This window comes from Herpailurus yagouaroundi, unplaced genomic scaffold (genome assembly GCF_014898765.1).
Source record: "Herpailurus yagouaroundi ecotype Mexico unplaced genomic scaffold, PumYag 182, whole genome shotgun sequence".
In the NCBI taxonomy this organism is placed as follows: domain Eukaryota; kingdom Metazoa; phylum Chordata; class Mammalia; order Carnivora; family Felidae; genus Herpailurus; species Herpailurus yagouaroundi.
Genome location: NW_024412413.1, coordinates 14,666,464 through 14,686,668, shown reverse-complemented (window position 1 = coordinate 14,686,668; position 20,205 = coordinate 14,666,464). Strand labels below are relative to the sequence as shown.

General features: G+C 43.7%; 1 protein-coding gene and 1 long non-coding RNA gene across 7 annotated transcripts in view; one reads left to right on the top strand and one right to left on the bottom strand.

Annotated features, from left to right (window-relative positions):
* The window catches only part of BPIFC (BPI fold containing family C), a 55,691-nt gene that overhangs the window by 18,727 nt on the left and 16,759 nt on the right, over positions 1–20,205 (bottom strand). For all 6 annotated transcript variants that reach the window (XM_040490974.1, XM_040490973.1, XM_040490975.1 and 3 more), the window contains 6 exons: positions 14,368–14,491; positions 10,310–10,430; positions 6,419–6,547; positions 5,116–5,271; positions 4,929–4,992; positions 3,044–3,104 (listed from right to left, as the gene is read on the bottom strand). In XM_040490974.1, the coding sequence (XP_040346908.1) occupies positions 3,044–3,104; positions 4,929–4,992; positions 5,116–5,271; positions 6,419–6,547; positions 10,310–10,430; positions 14,368–14,491 (655 nt within the window). The remainder of the gene's footprint in view (positions 1–3,043; positions 3,105–4,928; positions 4,993–5,115; positions 5,272–6,418; positions 6,548–10,309; positions 10,431–14,367; positions 14,492–20,205) is intronic.
* Positions 3,147–9,893, top strand: LOC121040457 (uncharacterized). Its single transcript, XR_005795310.1, has 2 exons — positions 3,147–4,247; positions 9,655–9,893. It is a non-coding gene; the product is annotated as an uncharacterized LOC121040457 (long non-coding RNA).

Sequence of the window (20,205 nt, the reverse complement as noted above, 5' to 3'; positions counted from 1 at the left end):
ACTCTCTCTCTCTCAAAATAAATAAAATTTAAAAAAAAACATTAAAAAAAGAAAATTAGACAAATAAAATTCACTTATTAATATTAAACTGCATATATTAGGCTGGTATAAAGAGAGGCTTTCAAGTTCTATATTATAGCCTTCTATATAGTTAGAACTTTAAGTTTTTACAATGAATATGTATTATTATTATAATTAGAAATAATCTTTAGAAAGAAATATTGAGAGAGACAGATAGACAGAGAGAGACAGATAGACAGGAATAAAATTCCCTAAGTTAAAGAGGCCAAGAAAATTTTCATGCAGAATCTATTAATTCAATTCATGTTTTGTATTATAATTTTCAGAGCACAGCAGAAGGCCAGGGGACCAGGGGACAGTAGGTGGGGTTCGCAGGAAGCATGATCTCAGAGTCTGAGGCAGGTTGTACACACAGGGGTGTGGCGCTCGGGGTTCCAGCCTGGCCTGGGAGAGCTGCTCTCCTGACCACCACCTTGTGTTCTGTGGTACAAAGACCCCCTTCCTGTTCCAGAGGAAGGCATCTGAGAACCACATCTTCTCCTCTTGCATGCCATGCTTAGTTTATTCCATGGGTGGTGATAAGAAACAAGCAGAGATGAAGGGACTTGCAAGGTGAGGGCCTAATGCTGCCCTATGTCACTACAGTTTCTAAAATGCTTTTAAATTCACAGTCTGAACAGATCCCATCACCATGCTAGGAGGGGAGCAGGACCATGCCCATTTTACAGGTGAGACAGTGAGGTTCCCACGAATAGAGACACTTGCCCATGGGAAGCTAGAACATGAGTCCTTGACCGCTTCTTTCCTTACTACATCTTTCTCTTTCCTGACCTCCCCAATCTTCATCCATCTGCACCCACTCTGATCCACTTGTTCAACCACCATGCATCCTTTCATGGGCCTCATATTCATTCACCGAGTGCAGGTTAGGCACTATTCCTAGTGCTGGGGACATCGTCAGAGAGTGCCTGTGCTTGTGGACCTCATCATCTGAGGGAAGAGTCACACATATGAACAGGAAATTACAATACAGTGAGAGCAGGTCTAAAACCGAGCTCCTCTACAGACTTATGCTTACAGTCTACCCCACCTTGGTAAATGGCCATTCCACTCTTCCAATTTTCTAGTTGCTCAGGTGAAAACCTGGGGTTGTCCTTGACTCCCTTCATGATGCGCATTCAGGGTGTCAGCAAATACCACTGTCCCTACCTTCAAAGAACATCCAGAACCTGAATGTGTCCTATATCTTCATTACTCCATCCAGGCCAACTGCCATCATTACTCACATAGGTCGTTGCAGGAGCCTCTTAAGTGGTCTCCCTGCTTCCACCCTTGCCCCCTTTCTGTCTGTTGTTAATAGATGGAAGCCAGAGTGAGCTTCTTACAATATAAGTCGGATCATGCAAGCCTTGCTCCGAACTCTCCCAAAGATCTTCATCTCAGACTAAGAGCCAGCCTTTATATTGACCTGCAGAGCTTGGAAGATCTGACCATTGCTTTCTCCCTTTCTGACCTCATCTCTGGCTGCCTTCCCCCCCCACACCCTCTACTCCCAGTATGGCCTCCTCGTAGTTCCCCCGACATACTTGGCATGCTCCCACATGGGCCTCTGTGCTTGCGGTTTCCTCTACCTGGAGTGTTCTCCGTCCAGATCTGGGAGTGGCACACTCCCTACTCCATTCAAATTCTTACTGTGATGTCGCATGCTCAGTGATGTCTTTCCTGGCCATGCTCTTTTAACAGAAATGCCTTTGCAGCTCCTTCTCTGCTTTATCTTTCTTCTTATCACTTATCGTATCAGTATCATAGATTTTACTTGTTATCTTGCTTGCTGTCTGTCTCCTCTGACTAGTCCCCATCTTGCTGTCTGTCTCCTCTGACTAGTCCAAAGAGGGCAGGGATTTCTGTCTCCTGGGCTTACTGCTGCATTCCCAGCACCAAGAACAGCATCCAGCCTGTAACAGGTTCTCAGGACACCTTTGGTGAATGAACAAATAGAGTGCAAAGAGAGAGATACACCCAAAGTATCATGTGAGCATAGAGGAGGCAAAACCTTGGGGTACAGGCTATCAGGTAAGACCTGCTGAAGGAGACTATGTCTGAGCTGAGCCTTAAAAGATAACAAGGAGTGGACAGGATAAGGGATGGCTCAGGAGCAGCAAGTAGAAGGGACCGGACCCCTCAGGGCTTAGCTCAGTGCTAGCAAAGAAATGGGTGTTCAATAAATATCTATTAAACGAATAAATGGGTGGAGGGGAGGGGAAGGCAGGGGGGGTAGTGTGAGCCAAGCAAGGGCCTCAGGGACAGTAGAAGCAGTTTGATTGCTGGAGCAGAGAAAGGTGCAAGATGAGGCTGAGAGAGGTAACTTTAGCCAGAGCATGGTGGGCAGGTCTTGTAGACCATGTTAGAGCATTTGGACTTGATCCGGAGGCAGAAAGGAGCCACTGAAGGGGTTAGAACGGGGTCAGGGGTGTATTACTCAGTCGAGATTGGCATTAATCATCCTGAAGAGGATGGATTTAGTGCCAGAGCTGGGATTGAAGCCTGAGACAGTTTAATTCTCTGACCCACACCTAGTCGCCAGCAGCCCCCTGCCTCCTGCTCTGAAGTTGGTTAGCAGCAGAAAAGAGCAGGCCTGGGGCACCTGGGTGGCTCAGTTGGTTAAGCGTCAGACTTTGGCTCAGGATATGATCTCATGGTTCATGAATTTGAGCCCTGCGTCGGGCTCTGTGCGGATAGCTCAGAGCCTGGAGCCTGCTTCACATTCTGTGTCTCCCCTCTCTCTGCCCTTCCCCTGCTCACACTCTGTCTCTATGTCTCAAAAATAAATAAAACTTTTTAAAAACCACATATAAAAAAAGAAAAGAGCAGGCCCTATACACAGGCTTCCCGTGGCTCAAGTTTGCAGAGCGTAAAGCGGGCAGGAGAGCTGGGGGATCTCACATTGAAATGCAAACCTGGAGAGCACCAGAGTGTGAAGGTGGGAAGAGACCCATCCCAAAGAGGCAGTTCTAGGACTCACCCTCTATCGTGCTGAGGTTGGCATTCAGGGCTTCCACCTCATTCATGATAATGGGACACAGCTGGCCACAATAGGAATAAAAAAATTGCAGGTTATCATATTGCACTTGAAACCTCTCTTTATGGCTTAGGCCCTGCAAACAAAGGCCTTCTGGTTAGGAGACATTCTCCCTTTGGTCACCAGGACTTTTCCTGAAATTAGTCGATGCCCCTGGGCCTCACGTTACGTACGTATGGCTGGCATGTCAGTGAATGCTGGCTAAACTTCAGAGCAGCCAGGACGACACCCAGTTAGCCCCATAAAAGAATGAGGCCTTGGCTTTTCTCTCTGAGGCATGATGGGACATGTGCCTGGTACCTGCTAGTGCGGTCACACCTGAGAAACCTGCTGCTGGAACAGCTGCCTTCCTGCTGTGCCGTGCTCTGCTGGGAGAGGCTACAGCCAGGGCCTCCACTTTCCTACTTGTCTGGCTTGAGATCCCTCTGGTTGGCAAATCAATCCTGAATCAGACTCAAGCTCATCTTTACGAAGCCACCGTGTGCCAGGCGTGTGCCAAGCTCTCAGCATGGTGGTTACGAGCAGAGGCTCAGGAGCCTGACCATCTGGGGTTGGCACCCTTGGCAAAGTTGTTTGTACTCTGTCCACAGTTTCCCCATCTGAAAGATGGGGATGATAATTGTACCCACTCAATAATATTGCTGTGAGTAGAAATTGAGGTGATCCATGTAAAATTGCCCAGCACATGGCAAGTATTCAGTAAATGTCAGCTGTTGTGTTTCAACCCCATTGCCTCACAATGGTGCAGAGAGATGGGTGCCACTGTTGCCTATTCACAGATGGGAAAGCCAAAGCTTAGAGAGCCTCCGGGAGTTGCCAGGAGTTACATTACTAGGATTGGAAATCTAGATAGTTGTGGCATGAGCATTCTTTTTTATATTCCCATGGCACAGAGGGAATACTAGAAGCAAAGCATCCGTGGTCTCTAAATCATACATAAACTCCAGGCCAGCTTAACTAGTGGCTTCCATCAGAGGCCAAAGAACCATGTCTTGTTTCGAACGGAGGAACCATGGGGAGTGTGGGGCCTGTGAACGGGACAGCACTTTCTCAGTCACTCTCTAACACACATGTGCGCTGGCACTCAGCACCAGTCAAGTGAGGATGGAGAAAGACCGTGACACTTCGGAGTCCCTCGACCAGCTGGGTAATTCCCTTGGACGAGCTGCTGAATGTGTTTGCATGTTGATTTCCTCACTGACATTCATTAAGCACCTCCTTGTCACTTATACTGTTTCTGGAAATAACCATTCTTCTCCCCCACTCCTTACCTATCGAAATCATACGTGTACCTCAAGGCCCAGTTCAAGTCCTCAGTCCTCTAAAGAATACCCCCGGGCCCCCCCCCCCCCCCAGGAAACTTTCAGGTCCTTTTGATGTAATCTTTCCATTTCTCTGAGCCTCTTCAGTTCAATCTACTGATCATGTAATTATGTATTAAATTCAAATACTCATTCAGTTATTTTTCCACAAGACTGAGTTGGGTTTTCCTAAAAACCTTTCTTACATTCCCAACAGCCTGTAGCCTAGTGCTGGGCATGCAGTAGGTACACAGTAAATAAACTCTTGCTGATTGTTGCCCCATCCTGTGGTGAGCGCTTGAAGGCAGGAATGCTGTTTTATTTATCTCTGCATCCCCAGCACTTACCACAGCACATGGTAGGCATTTGCGAAACTTAAATCGCAGAGGATGTGTGTGAAAGTGCCTTGGATGATGCCTAGCATACAGTAGGTGCTCAATAAAGGTTTATTGAGTAAGAAGTAAGTAAAGCATGGCAGAACTGCTGCTGAGCATTTTACTGTGGCCATGTCACCTCTAAAGACTTACCATTTCATTTAAGTTCTTTAAAATGGGTTTCTCCATGGGCTCAGCGAAGGAGTTGTACAGGACACTGGGGAAGAAAGAAAATATGGGCTTATTCAGGAACTTTATCTGCCGGTTATAAACCTCTTCCTGCGCTGCTGGAGAATCCAGCCCCAGACTAGCGACCGCCTACCACGGTGCTATCACTCACCTGAGTTCTCCGGAAAATGAGACGTGGGCATGATTCACTTGGGCATAGCAGTCTTGGAGCTTCAGGATTGGGTGACCAAAGTCATTTCGGGCAAGAACAATGATACCGGTGAAGTAGACCCCAGAGAGAAACAGATCAGCTCCTCCTGTGTCTTGGCTGTTGAGAGAAAAAGTGCAAGGTTACCCAGGCCTGGGCAGGGGAGAGAGGGATCATTTCTCTGACTACTCACAGCCTCTAAGCTCCTGGAGGGCTTTGTCACCTCTGGATTCCTGGCACCAATAATGGGTCAGAGCAGAGTAGGTGCTGAATGGATTTACTAAACAAATGAAGCAATGAATATGTCAGTGGTGACAGTGTTAGTTTAGCTTTTTTATTCTGAGTGCTTTCTGGTGCCCACAGTGGCTGAGCACCTATCAAGCACTATGTGTATACAATGCTTGGAGAGAGAGAACACTGAATAGCCTTATTTAGGACAGGCACTGATGGGGATGTGACAGACGTAGTCTGTGAACTCTCTGAGGGACTGGAGTGTGTATTATTCATTCCCTTGTCTCCAGGATAAGCACACAGAATAAGCACTTAATAGGTGGCTGATGAGTCAGTGAAGAAATGAATGAACCCTGAATCTATATTACTTATGGCAGAATATATCATTCCTCTACAGTCTACAGGACTGGAGTTCTTGAGATGGGGATAAATGGTACTTGGTAGGCACTCAATAAATGGTTGTTGAATGACCAAGTGGATGAGTGAATGTGCCATTCTGGGGTGCCAACCAAGGCAGACCTAAACATTACACCCAAGACATGTAGTAGGTGGTCTGCAAGCGTACCTTGAATGTGATACCTCCTTTCTCTAGGAGGGTGCAATTGGGCTCCAGCTGACTATTATCCTCTTACCTCCTTGTGAGGTAGGAAGGTCTCATCTCTTAATCAGTTGCCCCTGTGGATGGGGAAGTATGTGGAATCACCTGAGATCCTACAGACTCACTGAAGGTCTGAAATCTTGAGTACGTGTTCATTCCTTCTAGCTCTTAGGAAATCTTAAATGACATTTTGCTCTGCCTTCAGGGGATGGATGCTTTTCAGTCCTCCCACAACCTCCCCCCCCCCCCCACTGCCAGCCCCCAACAGAGATATTCTGATTTAAATCTCTCTTGGAAAAAAAAATGCTCTTGAGAAAGACTGCTAATGGCTAAGGGAAATAAGCCTAATGTCAAAAACATCACCAAATTTATGTCCTTCCAGTTTTTGTTCCATTTCTTCCCAGAATAGCGGCAGACTTTTTTCAGTGGGACACTCACAAGAGTGGAGACTTGATCTCCCAGTCGGTGCTGATGTTGGCGGTGCCGTGGTTAGTCAGTGCCTTGATCCCCACCCCAGGCACAAAGGCTAATGAAGTATTTGGAAATGAAAAGGCATTGATTTTTATGCTGTAGAACAAGAAACAGAGAGGTCAGTGCATATCTTCTAACACTTCTCTAAGTGAGGCAAAAATCAGAAAGGAGGTTTGTGGAACCCCTAATTCCTGTAGAGGAAGGAACCTCAGGTCTGCGGTGCCTCTGGGCATTGCCTTCTTTTTTTTTTTTTTTTTTTAAATTTTTTTTTCAACATTTATTATTTATTTTTGGGACAGAGAGAGACAGAGCATGAACGGGGAAGGGGCAGAGAGAGAGGGAGACACAGAATCGGAAACAGGCTCCAGGCTCCGAGCCATCAGCCCAGAGCCTGACGCGGGGCTTGAACTGGCTGAAGTCGGACGCTTAACCGACTGCGCCACCCAGGTGCCCCTGGGCATTGCCTTCTAATTCCCCTTTGGTCCTTGCCAGGAAGCCCCTTGTTTCTAATTGAGGGGGAAGTGAGTAAGTTTAGAAACAAATGTGAAAATAATACATTTCTTTAGTTTCATTAAAGACAATACAATACGAGTACAACATTGCCATCATTATTTTTTTCCTTCAGCTGTTCCAGTGCTTCTCAACAGGGTGGGGAAATTAGTATTTTGGGTGGGACAATTAGTTTTGGAGAGGACTTTATATACATTTTAGGGTACCTGGCATATGTACCAACTACACGCCAGTAGTGCCCTTCCCCCATCACTGGACAATCGCAAGGGTGCCTTTCTCCTATTCCCAGATGCCCTCTATATGGACAGAATTTTCCCTAGTTGAGAAAGTTAGAGTCTTCCCTAGTTAGAGCAGAATCTTCCCTAGAGTATTAACTTCCCCTAGGATTCTCTGAGCATAAGAGGCAATGGGCTACAAGTAATCTACATAGGTAGATAGCTCATGTGTTGAGTGATTACTCCATGCCAGGCACCATGGTAAGCACTTTACATGCATTAGCTCATTTTAGTCCTCATGATAATCCCATGAAGCTGTTGCTGGTTTTGCAATTTGCAATTCAGAGATGAGAGGATAAGGAAGTCATGAGCACTTGGTTGAAGTCATATGTAAGTGGTAGAACCAGACCTGGAGCCCTCCTCAATCTGTTTTCAGACTGTGTGCTTAACACCGGGCTATGCCACTTCATGTATTCCGCAAGGGGCACTCAACTTGGAGATGAGTTTTGTGCTAGCCATGCAAACTTAGGTAAGGCACTTAACCTCTTTCAGGCAATCACTCAGAGGAAGGTTTACTCATGGGTAGGCTGAGAAGACAAAATGAGATCATCTATGCATAACTGTGGCACAGGAGAAAGACATTGTTCTGAACCAAGGTTAGGAAAAATGTAAAAGGTAAATGTGATAGCTGATAACAAATGCCTATCTACTGTTTCTTGTATTTTGCATCCTTTCCTACCTGTTCTTTGTCACACACCCTGAGTCCCACTGTGGGAAGAGGATGGCAGAGATTCATTTAACAGATCTTAGAAGTATTTTCAGTTTGGTACCTATAGGCCTAGCCCATTCTTTATATTCAAGCTATGGATGTATCATGGAAGAGATAATTTCTTTGTTGGTGGACACCTACGTTATTTCCAGTATTTCTGTGTTATAAACAATGACACACAGAACATTCTTACATGCTGTTTACATGTGTGTCTTTCTAGTGATGATGCTGAGAAGTGGGATTAGTAGGTCAAAGGGCATGCATTAAAAAAAAGGTCCTTGTAAATTACCTTTTAAAATAGAACTGCCCAACAGAAATAGAATGTGAGCCACATATGTAATTTAAAAATTTCTAGTAGTCACATTTTAAAAAGGGAAAAGAAATGGGTAAGAGTGATTTTATTAGTATTTTTTTTTTTTTTACTTAACCCAACATAATCTAAAATGGTATCATTTCAACACATAGGCAATATAAAAATGATTAATGGGATATTTTGTTTTCCTTTTTTCAAAATAACTTCAAAATATGGTCTGTATTTTTACACTCATAATATGACTCAAGGTGGACACTGAATTATCGGTGTTATCAGAAACACTTGTTATCAGAATTATCAAGTGTTATCAGAAACACTTGACCTATATATGATTGGATAAAATATTCAACTGATAAACTTACATACGCAAATTGTCCCACACATACTTAAAAGCTTTTCAATAACTGAACTGAGTTCCAAGTTTTAAATTAAAATTGATTGAAATTAAATACGTAAAATTTCAGTGCCTTCATTGCACTAGTCATATTTCAAGTGCTCAGTAGCCACACGTGGCTAGTGGCTCCTGTGTGGGGAGCACAGATCTGAAAGTACTGTACCAGTTCACCTGCTCCCACTAGCAACGCATGAGGATACCGGTTTTCCTCATCTTCACCACACTTCATAATATATGATTCACCCTGGATTTTTCTGCTGTGGGATTATCATCACTGTAATTAAATCATTCATTCTGTAAATATATCATGTCCATCTCTCTTACTGGACATTAAGGGCAGGAGATATATCTGTGTCATTCACTGTAATATCCCCAATCAGTAAAACAAAGCCTTGGTATCTAGCAGTAGGTCCTCCATAAACACTTGTTGAATGGCTTCCTTTATTAACAACTAGAGCATTTGCCAGGAGCTTTACCTAGATTACCATCCTTTTCTCTACCCCATGCCCCAAAAAACTCATGATTTTATAGAATATTATCCTTGATAGCAGGGAAATTATTACTCCAAAGGGTTGGAGCCAGCAGGGAATTATCAGTGGATTGATAAAGCCTTGGGGCAAATTGTGAATCACAGATAATTCCTTATAAAATCTTGACTCTCTGCTTTATCTTTAAGATTGACCTCCAGATGGACAAAGACATCTTCTCTGTACACCGTCTTTGGGGCTTTTGTTGGCAACTGCGGCAGAGGTTGCCGGTTGTTGTCTGAACAGCCATTTCCCCTTCTTTCCTAACCGTCCCTGAATTTGTTCAGGATGTCAAAGGTGTCTGGTTAGAAAATGAATATTCCAGTCCCTCTTGCTAATAAGTATGGCCATAAGACTAAGTTCTATTATTGCATAGGCAGAGTATTATTAGAGCAGGGCTTCAGAAAAAAACTCAGTGAAGAGACTAACCCAGCTTACAAGAACCCTTTCACCCTTGCCTGTTGTTCCCTCTCAGGCTTGACAAACGGATTTGATGGCTGAGCTGCAGTGGCCATACTGGACCATGAGACAACTTTGAGGACAGAAGCCAGAAGTAAGGATGGTGGGGCAGAGAAATACAAAAAGCCTGGGTTCTGATGAAATCATGGGACTTCCAAAGGATTTCTCTAGTCTTACTTTTGAGCTTCTTATGTGTGGCCTATTTCTACGACCTCTGAAACCTTAACCAAACTTTACTAAAGTTAGGAAAGCCTTGACGAGAGTAGATTTGTTTTTGAGACTGTGGTTGAATCCTACATCTAGGTTTAGGGTGTGGGGTCAGCAATAGGATGGACAAGAATTTCACTTAGAAATTCAAGGGGCAAAGAGTTCTCATTTTAGGAAAGAGGCAAGGACATGGGACTCTGACCATATTCATCAGACACAACACACAAAACTAGTGTGCAGCAGGGATATGACTTAGACCCAGGTGTTCTGACCCAAATGCCACAATCTTTGTCAGCTTCATGACCCCTCTTTCTTGGGTCATTCATCTGATAAGCCTCTTACCAAATTTGGTTTACCTTCTACTGTGCAGGTCCTGCTGTCACACCAGAAGACGTGGTGGCATATCCACAACCCTAAGGTTTTAAAGATTAATTTCACGGTTAAAAATGTTCTTTTTTACTTACTTTGAAAAATTGTAGTTCACATAATCAACCTTCAGAAATTCCAGAGATTCAGAACCCTTTAAGTCTGGGATGTTTTTTTCCTTAAGCATTTGCTCAATCATCTCCATCCCAGCTTGAACACCTATGAAGGAACCAAAGAAAGCATTTATTGATCATGCCAGAGATGATAATGGCATAGCACCATTAAACATACGCATGAAATTTACAGAGTACGTGCTCTTAGAAACTTAGAAAACAGCGACCCTACAAAGTGGATGTTATTGTCCCTGTTTTACAGGTGAAAGCACTGGTCCTCAGAGAGGCTAGTGAAGACCCCAGGACCCCAGAACTAACTGTATGAGAAATTCTCATTATGTAATCAAGACTAAAGGCCTGTTACTACAGGCAGTGTGAAGGGGAAAGTACAAAATTATTATCATTATTATCCCCATTTTAAAGATGAACAAACTGAACCTAAAAGGCGTGAATTCGCACCTAATTCACACAGCCAAGAACTGGGAGCCCAAGAGTGAAATCTGGGCGTTTTGGTTCCAGACTCCATGCCTTATCAGGTAGTTATTCCACATTCTCCCTTTTCCCCTAGATTCTTTAAGCTCAGCAACAGCATGGGCTGTTGGGAGCTCGTAACCCTCCTGAAATTCCAGTAAAATACCATGAATAGGTTGTGTGTGTATGTGTCCATTTGTATCTCATATTTCAGGGGAGAGGGTCCATGTTTGCTTCAGACTCTCAAAAGATCCCGGGACCCCAAAAATGTCCTCAGTAAGCCCTGCTTTTGTGCAATTCAGGAATAAACCTGTCCCAGGTTTACATGGTAGTATCCCAGGACACATTTTTCTGAGTTCACGGAGAGAAAGAGCCCTTTTATACATAAAGAGCTTGAGGAAAGTAACTTACATAATAAATGAAGAACAGGATTTTCATTTTAACCTTCTTTTTAAAATTTTATTTTTATTCAAAAAAATTTTTTTAACGTTTATTTATTATTGAGAGACAGAGAGAGACAGAGCATGAGCATGGGAGGGGCAGAGAGAGGAGGAGACACAGAATCTGAAGGAGGCTCCAGGCTCTCAGCTGTCAGCACAGAGCCTGACGCGGGGCTCAAACTCAGGAACAGTGAGATCATGGCTTGAGCCAAAGTCAGACCCTTAACTGACTGAGCCACCCAAGCACCCCTTCATTTTAACCTTCTTAAGGAGGAAGCTTTGCCCTTATGCCTTATTTTGCAGCTTAAGCTCATTTCCACTTAGGCTGTCCTTGTGGAGACGGAGAAGAGCAGATTTTATCTTCTGTAATACCATGAATAATACTGTAATATAGGGATGTAGGGGTAGAGTGTAAAGGATACAAAGATGGAACCAAAGGCACTATCAGACAGCTTAGTTTCGAATCCTAACATTGTAACTAGCATTGCAGGACTCTGCAATTTACAAAATCTTGCTGCCCCTTGCTTTCCTCATCTGTAACATGGGAACATTACTAACTGTGGAAGCTTCTGTTCACACATGTGCAAATAACAGTAATTGATATTTGTTGGGCATTTGCTATTGCCAGACCCTCTTCCAAAATTTATGTCAATTCATGTGTTTTCCACAATAGCCCCATGCGTAGGAACTATTATTATCACCACCATTTTAAGAAATACCTTGAAGGTACTACTGATAATAGGGACATAACATTTTTCTGGAAAAATGTGGCAACATAAATATTTGATGAATTTTAATAAGAATAGTTAGTTTGTGTGCTTATATGTGCCAGGACTGTCCATACTCTACACATATTCTCTCCTTTGATCCTTATGGCAACCCAGTGACATAGGTATCATTATCCCTATTTCACATAGGAGGCAGTTGAGGCTCAGAGAGGTTCACCAGCTTGCCCAAGAGCTCACAGGTACTTACTGTCATTATTGACAGTTTGGAGGAATAGGGAGCAGAGAACAAAGTGTAGGTTTTGAAATCGGCAGAGCGAACCTGAGATCTGATCTTGCCTTGCCCCCGTACTGGTGTGTGACTTGGGGAATTTAATTCAGCCCCTCTGAGGCTCAGATTCCTCCTCTGTAAAATGATTATCCCTTCTTTGTAGGGTCGTTGTTGGGATTAAATCAACCCAGAGCCCATAACACACATATCGAAGAGCCTAGCTATGATAGAGGCTCAAGAAATGGTTCTGATAGAAATCATAGCCAAGAAATGGTTCTGACTTTAAAGCCTGTCCTTCTTGATTCTATGCCATATTTCCACAGATGACCCCACATGATCCTCATGTTATTACATGGGGGCACCATTGTTGTCATCCCCCCATCCTGTTTTCCAGAGGAGAAAACCCACTGGCCCAACACTATGTATTGAGGAAAGGGGCAGAACTGAATGAGATTCATACCCATGTGGACTGACTAGTTCTGTTCTTTTAATTGCTCTGATCTTGAGGGTAGAATAAGCTGTTTTCACAATTTTAATACAGTTTCAAGATATCTATTTCTGTGCATATTAGTATATTAATAGAGTAACAAGATACACATATATGTACATATATACATGTGGATACACACGGGGATACCTGGTATGTAATTCTCATTATAGCCAGCTCCTATAACAATCATACAAGATGGATAATTTAAGATTCCCTGTGCCACATGAGGTACTGGGGGAAGGAAGGACAAGGATTTGCCACAAACTCAGTCTTTCCTTCCTCCATCACTCCCTTCCTTTCTTCCATCATTTGTATTTTTTTTTTTTTTAAGTGTGCTCCATGCCCAGCATGGAGCCCAGTGTGGGCCTTGAACTCACAACTCTGAGAACAAGACCTAAGCTAAGATCAGTAGTCAGACGCTCAACCAACTGAGCCACCCAGGCACCCACATCCTTCTTGTACTTCTTTTCTGGTGTAGCAGGTGAGGAGTTTCCTGGTTACACTTTGCTATTTCTGAGTGAGACTAGCAGTGCTTTAGTTAAGAAGGGATGGAGTTTTCTGTTGCCCCTATTCGGCTAACCTCAGGCCAAAATTTATAGGAGAAAACTCGGCCTACACATTTTGATTTTGCAGTCCCTCTGCTGTACACAATCTGCCTTCGCCCCCGCTCTGCCCAACATTTATAAACACCTCTGAAGGGGTTTTTCTTCATCTTTCAGCATCTCAGGCCCCTTTTTGCATCTAATGAATGCAAGGAGCTTCTCTCAAGAAAAATACATGATCATCATCCACATTAAATTTGGTACAGTTTTAGGGGACTCTAAGTTCTTTTTGGGATCAAGACCTTTCTGAAGCTCTAAGCTACTTCTTTCACTCTCACATCTCCTCCCCTCTGTCCTATGATGTATCCTCCTTTAGAGCAGAGATGTTCATTGTATGTGCATGGGGGGTAGACATGGGGGAGGGGAGAGAATGAATATCTGTGGCTGTGTTTGGATAGGTCTACCATCAAGGTGATTGTTTTCTGTCTTATTTTATTTTTTTTAATGTGTATTTATTTTTTAAGAGAGAGAGAGAGAGAGAGTGTGTGTGTACAAAGTGGGGAGGGGCAAGAGAGGGGGACAGAGGATCCAAAGTGGCTCCTTGCTGATAGCAGAAAGCCCAATGCGGGAGGGACCTGAACTCACAAACTGCGAGATCATAACCTGAGCCGAAGTTGAATGCTTTACCAACTGAGCCACCCAGGTGTCCTTTTATTTTATTTTTATAAAATGTTTATTTATTTATTTTGAGAGAGAGAGAGAGAGAGAGAGAGAGCAAGCATGCATACACGTGAGCAGGGGAGAGGCAGGGAGAGAGGGAGAGAGAGAATCCCAAGTAGGCTCTGCCCTGTCAGTGCAAAGACTGAGGTGGGACTCGAATGCACGATCCATGAGATCCATGAGCTGAGATGAAGAGTCGGATGCTTTAACCAATTGAGCCATTCGGGCCCCCCAATATGACTGTTTTTTAGACACCACTTCCTTCCCAGCCATCTTAGCAGCCTCTGTATTAGGGGCTGGATCACCTGCAGTAAAGCTTGCCTCAGTCATGAGACAGTCTAGTATGAGCTTTCAGGTTTGGAGGGCTGAGAGCACCCCACTCACCATAGTCCAGAGCCCGCTGAGTAGCCCTAGCCTTGATGCCAGGGTAAATGGTCTGGGCGGATGAAGTGTAGAGATTCCACAGGAAGAAACATCCCCAGAGGACTCCGACTATCTTTGTATGCATCTGCAATCAACCAACATTTATGGTTCCTTTATTATTCTTGACTTTTTTGTTGGTTAGTTCCATCCAACTTTTCTATGATTTCTTGTTTCATTGCTTACTTCCAAAACTCACTCTACCCACCCATCTGTCCATATATCCATCCATCCATCCATCCATCCATCCACCCATCCACCCATCCACCCATCCAGTAGTCATTTATTGAACACACCAGAACATGTGCTAGGTGCTGAGGATGCAGAGATGACCTATGTGTGCTCTCAACCTCTGCTTCCCACAGACTAGTGGGTGAGTCACACACATACACACAGATGATTATAACTCAACACAACATAATGCAATGCAACACAAGAGCCTTGCCGTAAATGTAACAACTGTGATATGCCTTGGAAAGGATAATGGGGTGGAGATTTGGGATTCTTGACAGTTTTAGAACAAGAGTCAGTAGTTTAGAAAGGTGGCTTCAGTGGGTGTGAAACAATCACTCATCTGCTTGAAGACCCTTAATGACTCCCCGTTGCCCACAGGACGGGGTTTAAGCTCGCAGGCCAGCCGCAAGGCCCTGCCCTTCTCTACACCTCTACTTCCTCATTGACTTCCTTTCTTAACACACATGCTTGGCTTACCCCAGAGTCTAGTACAATGCTTGGCACATAGAAGATACACACAAAAAAAATCTTAAATCAACATCTCCAAGGAGAGGGACCACATGTTTTCACTGCTATATTGCTATTGCTTGGCATATATTAAATATACAATGTATACTTATTTAATTAATGGACTCAATTAATTAATGCCAGCCCATTTTCCTGATGAATGAAGCACAGGTTACCAACAGCAACAGTGACATGGGTTATTTTAATGACAGCGGAGTGAGTAATACATTCATAAGTTTTGTTTCTAGTTCTGGGAGTTTACAATCTGGCTGAGCGACTATTGCTGCATTCATATGTGCCAAAGACCCACAGGTGACAGATACCCACTGAGTTAGCATACAAATGTGAAACAAACCAGGGAAGCATTTGTGGGGGTGTCAAGGAAGAGGAAGGTGTGGGAGTCATGCAAAAGGAGGGGTCAGGACAGGTGAGCAGGGAAGGATTTAAAGAAGGGCTAGAATTCAGGAGCAATCTGCATGAAGGAAAAGATCATTGAGAGGGGTGTATGGGAGGTGCTTGGCCAAGACAAGCAAGAGGTTTGATAAAGGGGATTGTGTGGGCCTTATGGAGAAGGCCATAGAGGTGGGAATAGAATGATGTAGACAAAGGGGGTATTCCAGAGAATTTACTTGAGAGGAACAGAGCAGTCTGACCAGGGAAAGGAGTGTCCAAGCAAGGCTGTTGCTAGCCTTCCTTGGTCTTTTGTGTGGAATGGGAAAAGGTGCCCTTTGGAGATATACCAGCCTTCTGGCACAAAGGGGCCAGCAGAAAATGTTTTAGGAAAATCCCACACCAGTGTGCCCAGCTTGGTGGGGAGAGCAGGAGCTGCCCCCCCGCCCATCCCTTAGGCTGGCATTTTGTCTAGTGCACAAGCTGCCCAACCTACACAGAGGACCTATGTTCAGATTAGTGAATGGTCATGTGGGTATTTTGCTGGAGGGACATGAGGTTGAGAACTGGGATCTTGACTTCTCTGTTCTGTGGTGCGTAAGTCCACCTTTAGGTGTGAGAAGAGCCTGGCTCAGTCAACATGTTTACATTTCTCACCCAATCTCCCAGGAGCCCTCTCCATGTACCCCACTGTCCAGACAAACTGGACTCCTGGTTCCTAAACACCCACCATGCTTCATGCCTAATGCCCACGCTTATACTGTTCTTCACTTAGGCTGGCAGAAACCCTGTGCATCCTTAAGGTCCATTTTATATTTTTTTATTTTTAAAAAATTTTTTAATGTTTATTCATTTTTGAGAGAGAGAGAGAGAGAGAGAGAGAGAGACAGAGAGAGAGAGACAGAGAGTGAGTGGGGGAGGGACAGAGAAAGAGAGGGAAACACAGAATCCAAAGCAGGCTCCAGGCTCCGAGCTGTCAACACAGAACCCGATGTGGGGCACAAACTCACGAACTGCGAGATCATGACCCAAGCCACCTGAGCCGAAATCGGACCGACTGAGCCACCCAGGCGCCCTTCCTTAAGGTCCATTTTAAACACAGCCTTCTTCCTGAAGCATTTCTGACTTCCCTAAATTAATTAATCTCATTTCCTTCTGAATGAGAAGGAATCTTTGGTCAATATATATATTTATTCATGTGTGTACATTTATTTTCTCACATATTGTCTGTCTCTCCTACCAAAATGTAAGTGCCATGAGGGCAGAGACCTCATCTGGTTTGGAGGTCCTAGAGCCAGCTTAATGTCTCAGATACAGAGTGATTGGTAAACATTGGTAGAATGAATCAATGAATTCTAAATGAAGGAAGAGTCCTTACCTCGCTCTGAATTATAATACAGTTCTTTGCAGAGGCGATTAACAAAGCATTTGTACACTAGTGAAGCATATGCACCCATTAAAACAGATGTTGGCCAGAGTCTGGGGGCAGGGTTGGGAGGGTAGGTACTGGATCATGGGGACAGGAGAAGTCTTGGATGGACTGGCCAGTGTGGTTGGGGTACTGGGGATAGGGTGAGGGACTCACAGTGACTATTTACTATTAGAAACTGAGGCATTTCAATATCTTAACACTGCTATGGCCTTATGCACTCCGTGTGATGTTTCAGCCCTATAGAGTTGATTTGGTTGTACAGGACAATGTACAGAAAGGGGCAGCAGTGCTGGGGGCAGGGCTACAGAGGGGTGGCTTGGGGATAGTCAGGGTGCAGAAGACACCAAGGGAAGCACAGAGCAATGACAGTAAGAGCCAAGAGGGAGGGACTTGAGTAGGGGGCTGATCTCTGGTCAGAGAGTTGGAGGAAATGTGGGGAGTAGGACAAGCAAGTGGGAGCATGGTGATATCAACATCTTATACTCAGTTAGAATGGACTCAGGGGTTAGGTCCTATTGCTATCTGTACTAGGCCCTCTTTGATCCTTGTTGTCCAGGGGTCTCAGAGAGCGGGACAGGCAGAGATGGATGAAGCTATGGGGGTGAGGGGAACACTCCTGGGGCTGAGGTTAATGACTATTCACCAACTAGTATGAAAGTATTTCCACATTTTAACAAATGGTGAAGCCATGCTGATGTGCAGGCACACTGACATGGCTGTGGGCAAATAATTGTAAATGGATATGCCATATACCTAGGAAGGCACGAGAGGGATTTTTTAAAAAGAGGGAAACATTTTCAAAGCAGTGGAAAGCAAAAGGAAAAAAAAAATGTTAGACCAAAGATTCTATACACACTCCACTGTATCCAGATTAAGGTTGAAATGATCTCTCTGCCTGGCACATAATAGGACCTCAATAAATATTTTCTAACTGACCAACTGACTGGCTTACAAGATTTTGGTTAACTAAGGGGCGCCTGGGTGGCGCAGTCGGTTAAGCGTCCGACTTCAGCCAGGTCACGATCTCGCGGTCTGTGAGTTCGAGCCCCGCGTCGGGCTCTGGGTTGACGGCTCAGAGCCTGGAGCCTGTTTCCGATTCTGTGTCTCCCTCTCTCTCTGCCCCTCCCCCGTTCATGCTCTCTCTCTGTCCCAAAAATAAATAAACGTTGAAAAAAAAAAAAAGATTTTGGTTAACTAAGAAAGGTTCTAGAAAAGTGTGAAAAAAGATGAGAAAACCAAACCATCATCTAAATAGTTCTTCATTACTACAGTAAAAAAGCACAATAAGCCAAAGCAGAGTTGTTACTTATTAATGGAGTAACAACTAAAATAATAAATTTGTATTTTTTTTTTTTTTTTTACCATTTACAAAACTCACAACAATTCTTGGAGGTAGATGTTACTATTATCCTACCTCCATCTTAGGCATATGGACACAGAGACTTAGACAGTCTGGTGACCTATGTGAGACCAGGTAGTAAATCAGGCACCCAGCAATCACAACTTGCTCTTCTGGCTCTAGATGTTAGTGTTTATGAATTTAATTACTTGATAAGTGCTAGATTTTTCATTTTTATCTGAGAACTTAATTTTTTTTTGACATCTATTTATTTTTCAGAGAGAGAGAGAGAGAGACATACACAGAGTGTGAGTTGGGGAGGGGCAGAGAGAGAGAGAGAGAGAGAGAGAGAGGGAGATACAGAATCCAAAGCAGGGTCCAGGCTCTGAGCTGTCAGCACAGAGCCCAACATGAGGCTTGAACCCACGGACTGCGAGATCACGACCTGAGCCAAAGTTGGTTGCTTAACTGACTGAGCCACCCAGGTGACCCTTCATCTGGGAACTTTAAATATGAGTTATGTGATGCCATTTTCTATGTAGAAAAAAAATCATTAAGCATCTGGAAATTTTCAAGCACCAAAGCGCAAATGCTTTTGTATTTTCTCGGGCACAAATGGAATTTTAAATTCCCTTCCAGCAGCAAAAATCTATTTATCTTCTTGGTTAAAGGACGTTTCTGAAATGGTCTACTTCGATGGAGATCCAGGAACTCAAAACTGCACATAGAAAAACATTTTTCCTCTAGAAATTTTATGAGTGAATGAAATTACTGGGCTATAAAAGGATAGACTGTATGTAACTTTCAGTTGAATTGTTTGTTAGGATGATAATTTATGGACAGGGGAGGGAAGGAACCTTGTCAAGCAAGGAGATGAATCCTAAAAGGTTAAGTAATTTGGCTACAAGTAAGGGCAGGATAAATTGCCCTAAAAGAAAGAATCCAAGATGACTTATATACCCTGCCAACAAGTTACCTATTTTTTTGGTTCTAAGGATTTGTTTCTTTCCAAGATTCAAAACCTCATTAAATTTCTATACCAATGAACAGACAGAATAACACTTCTAAATTAGATGGCCCTACCATAGCAACATTTTTCTAGGTATGTCCCCTGAGGCAGGGAAATAAAAGCAAAAATAAACTATTGGGACTACTACAAAATAAAAAGGTTTTACACTGTTGAGGAAACAATCAACAAAACTAAAGGCAACTTATAGAATAGGAGAAGGTATTTGCAAGTGATATATGTGATAAAGGGTTAATATCCAAAATATATAGAGAACATATACAACTCAACACCCCAAAACCTTACAAGAATCTAATTAAAAAATGGGCAGAAGACATGAATAGACATTTCTCCAAAGAAGACATCCAGATGCCCAACCAGACACATGAAGAGATGCTCATTACTGATCATCCGGGAAATGCAAATCAAAACCACAATGAGGGGCGCCTGGGTGGCTCAGCCAGTTGAATGACTGACTTCGGCTCAGGTCATGATCTCACTGTTTGTGAGTTCGAGCCCCACGTCTGGCTCTGTGCTGACAGCTCAGAGCCCGGAGCCTGCTTCGAATTCTGTGTTCTCCCTCTCTCTCTGCCCCTCCCCCACTCATGCTCTGTCTCTTTCTGTCTCAGAAATAAATAAACATTAAAAAAATTAAAAAAAACCCACCACAGTGAGATATCACCCCACACCTGTCAGTATGGCTAAAATCAACAACACAAGAAACAACAAGTGTTGGCAAAGGATATGGAGAAAAAGGATCACTTGTGCACTGCTGGTAGGGATGCAAACTGGTACAGCCACTGTGGAAAAACAGTATGGAAGATCCTCAGAAAGTTAAAAATAGAATTACCATATGATCTAGTAATTGCACTACTAGATATTTACCCAAAAAAT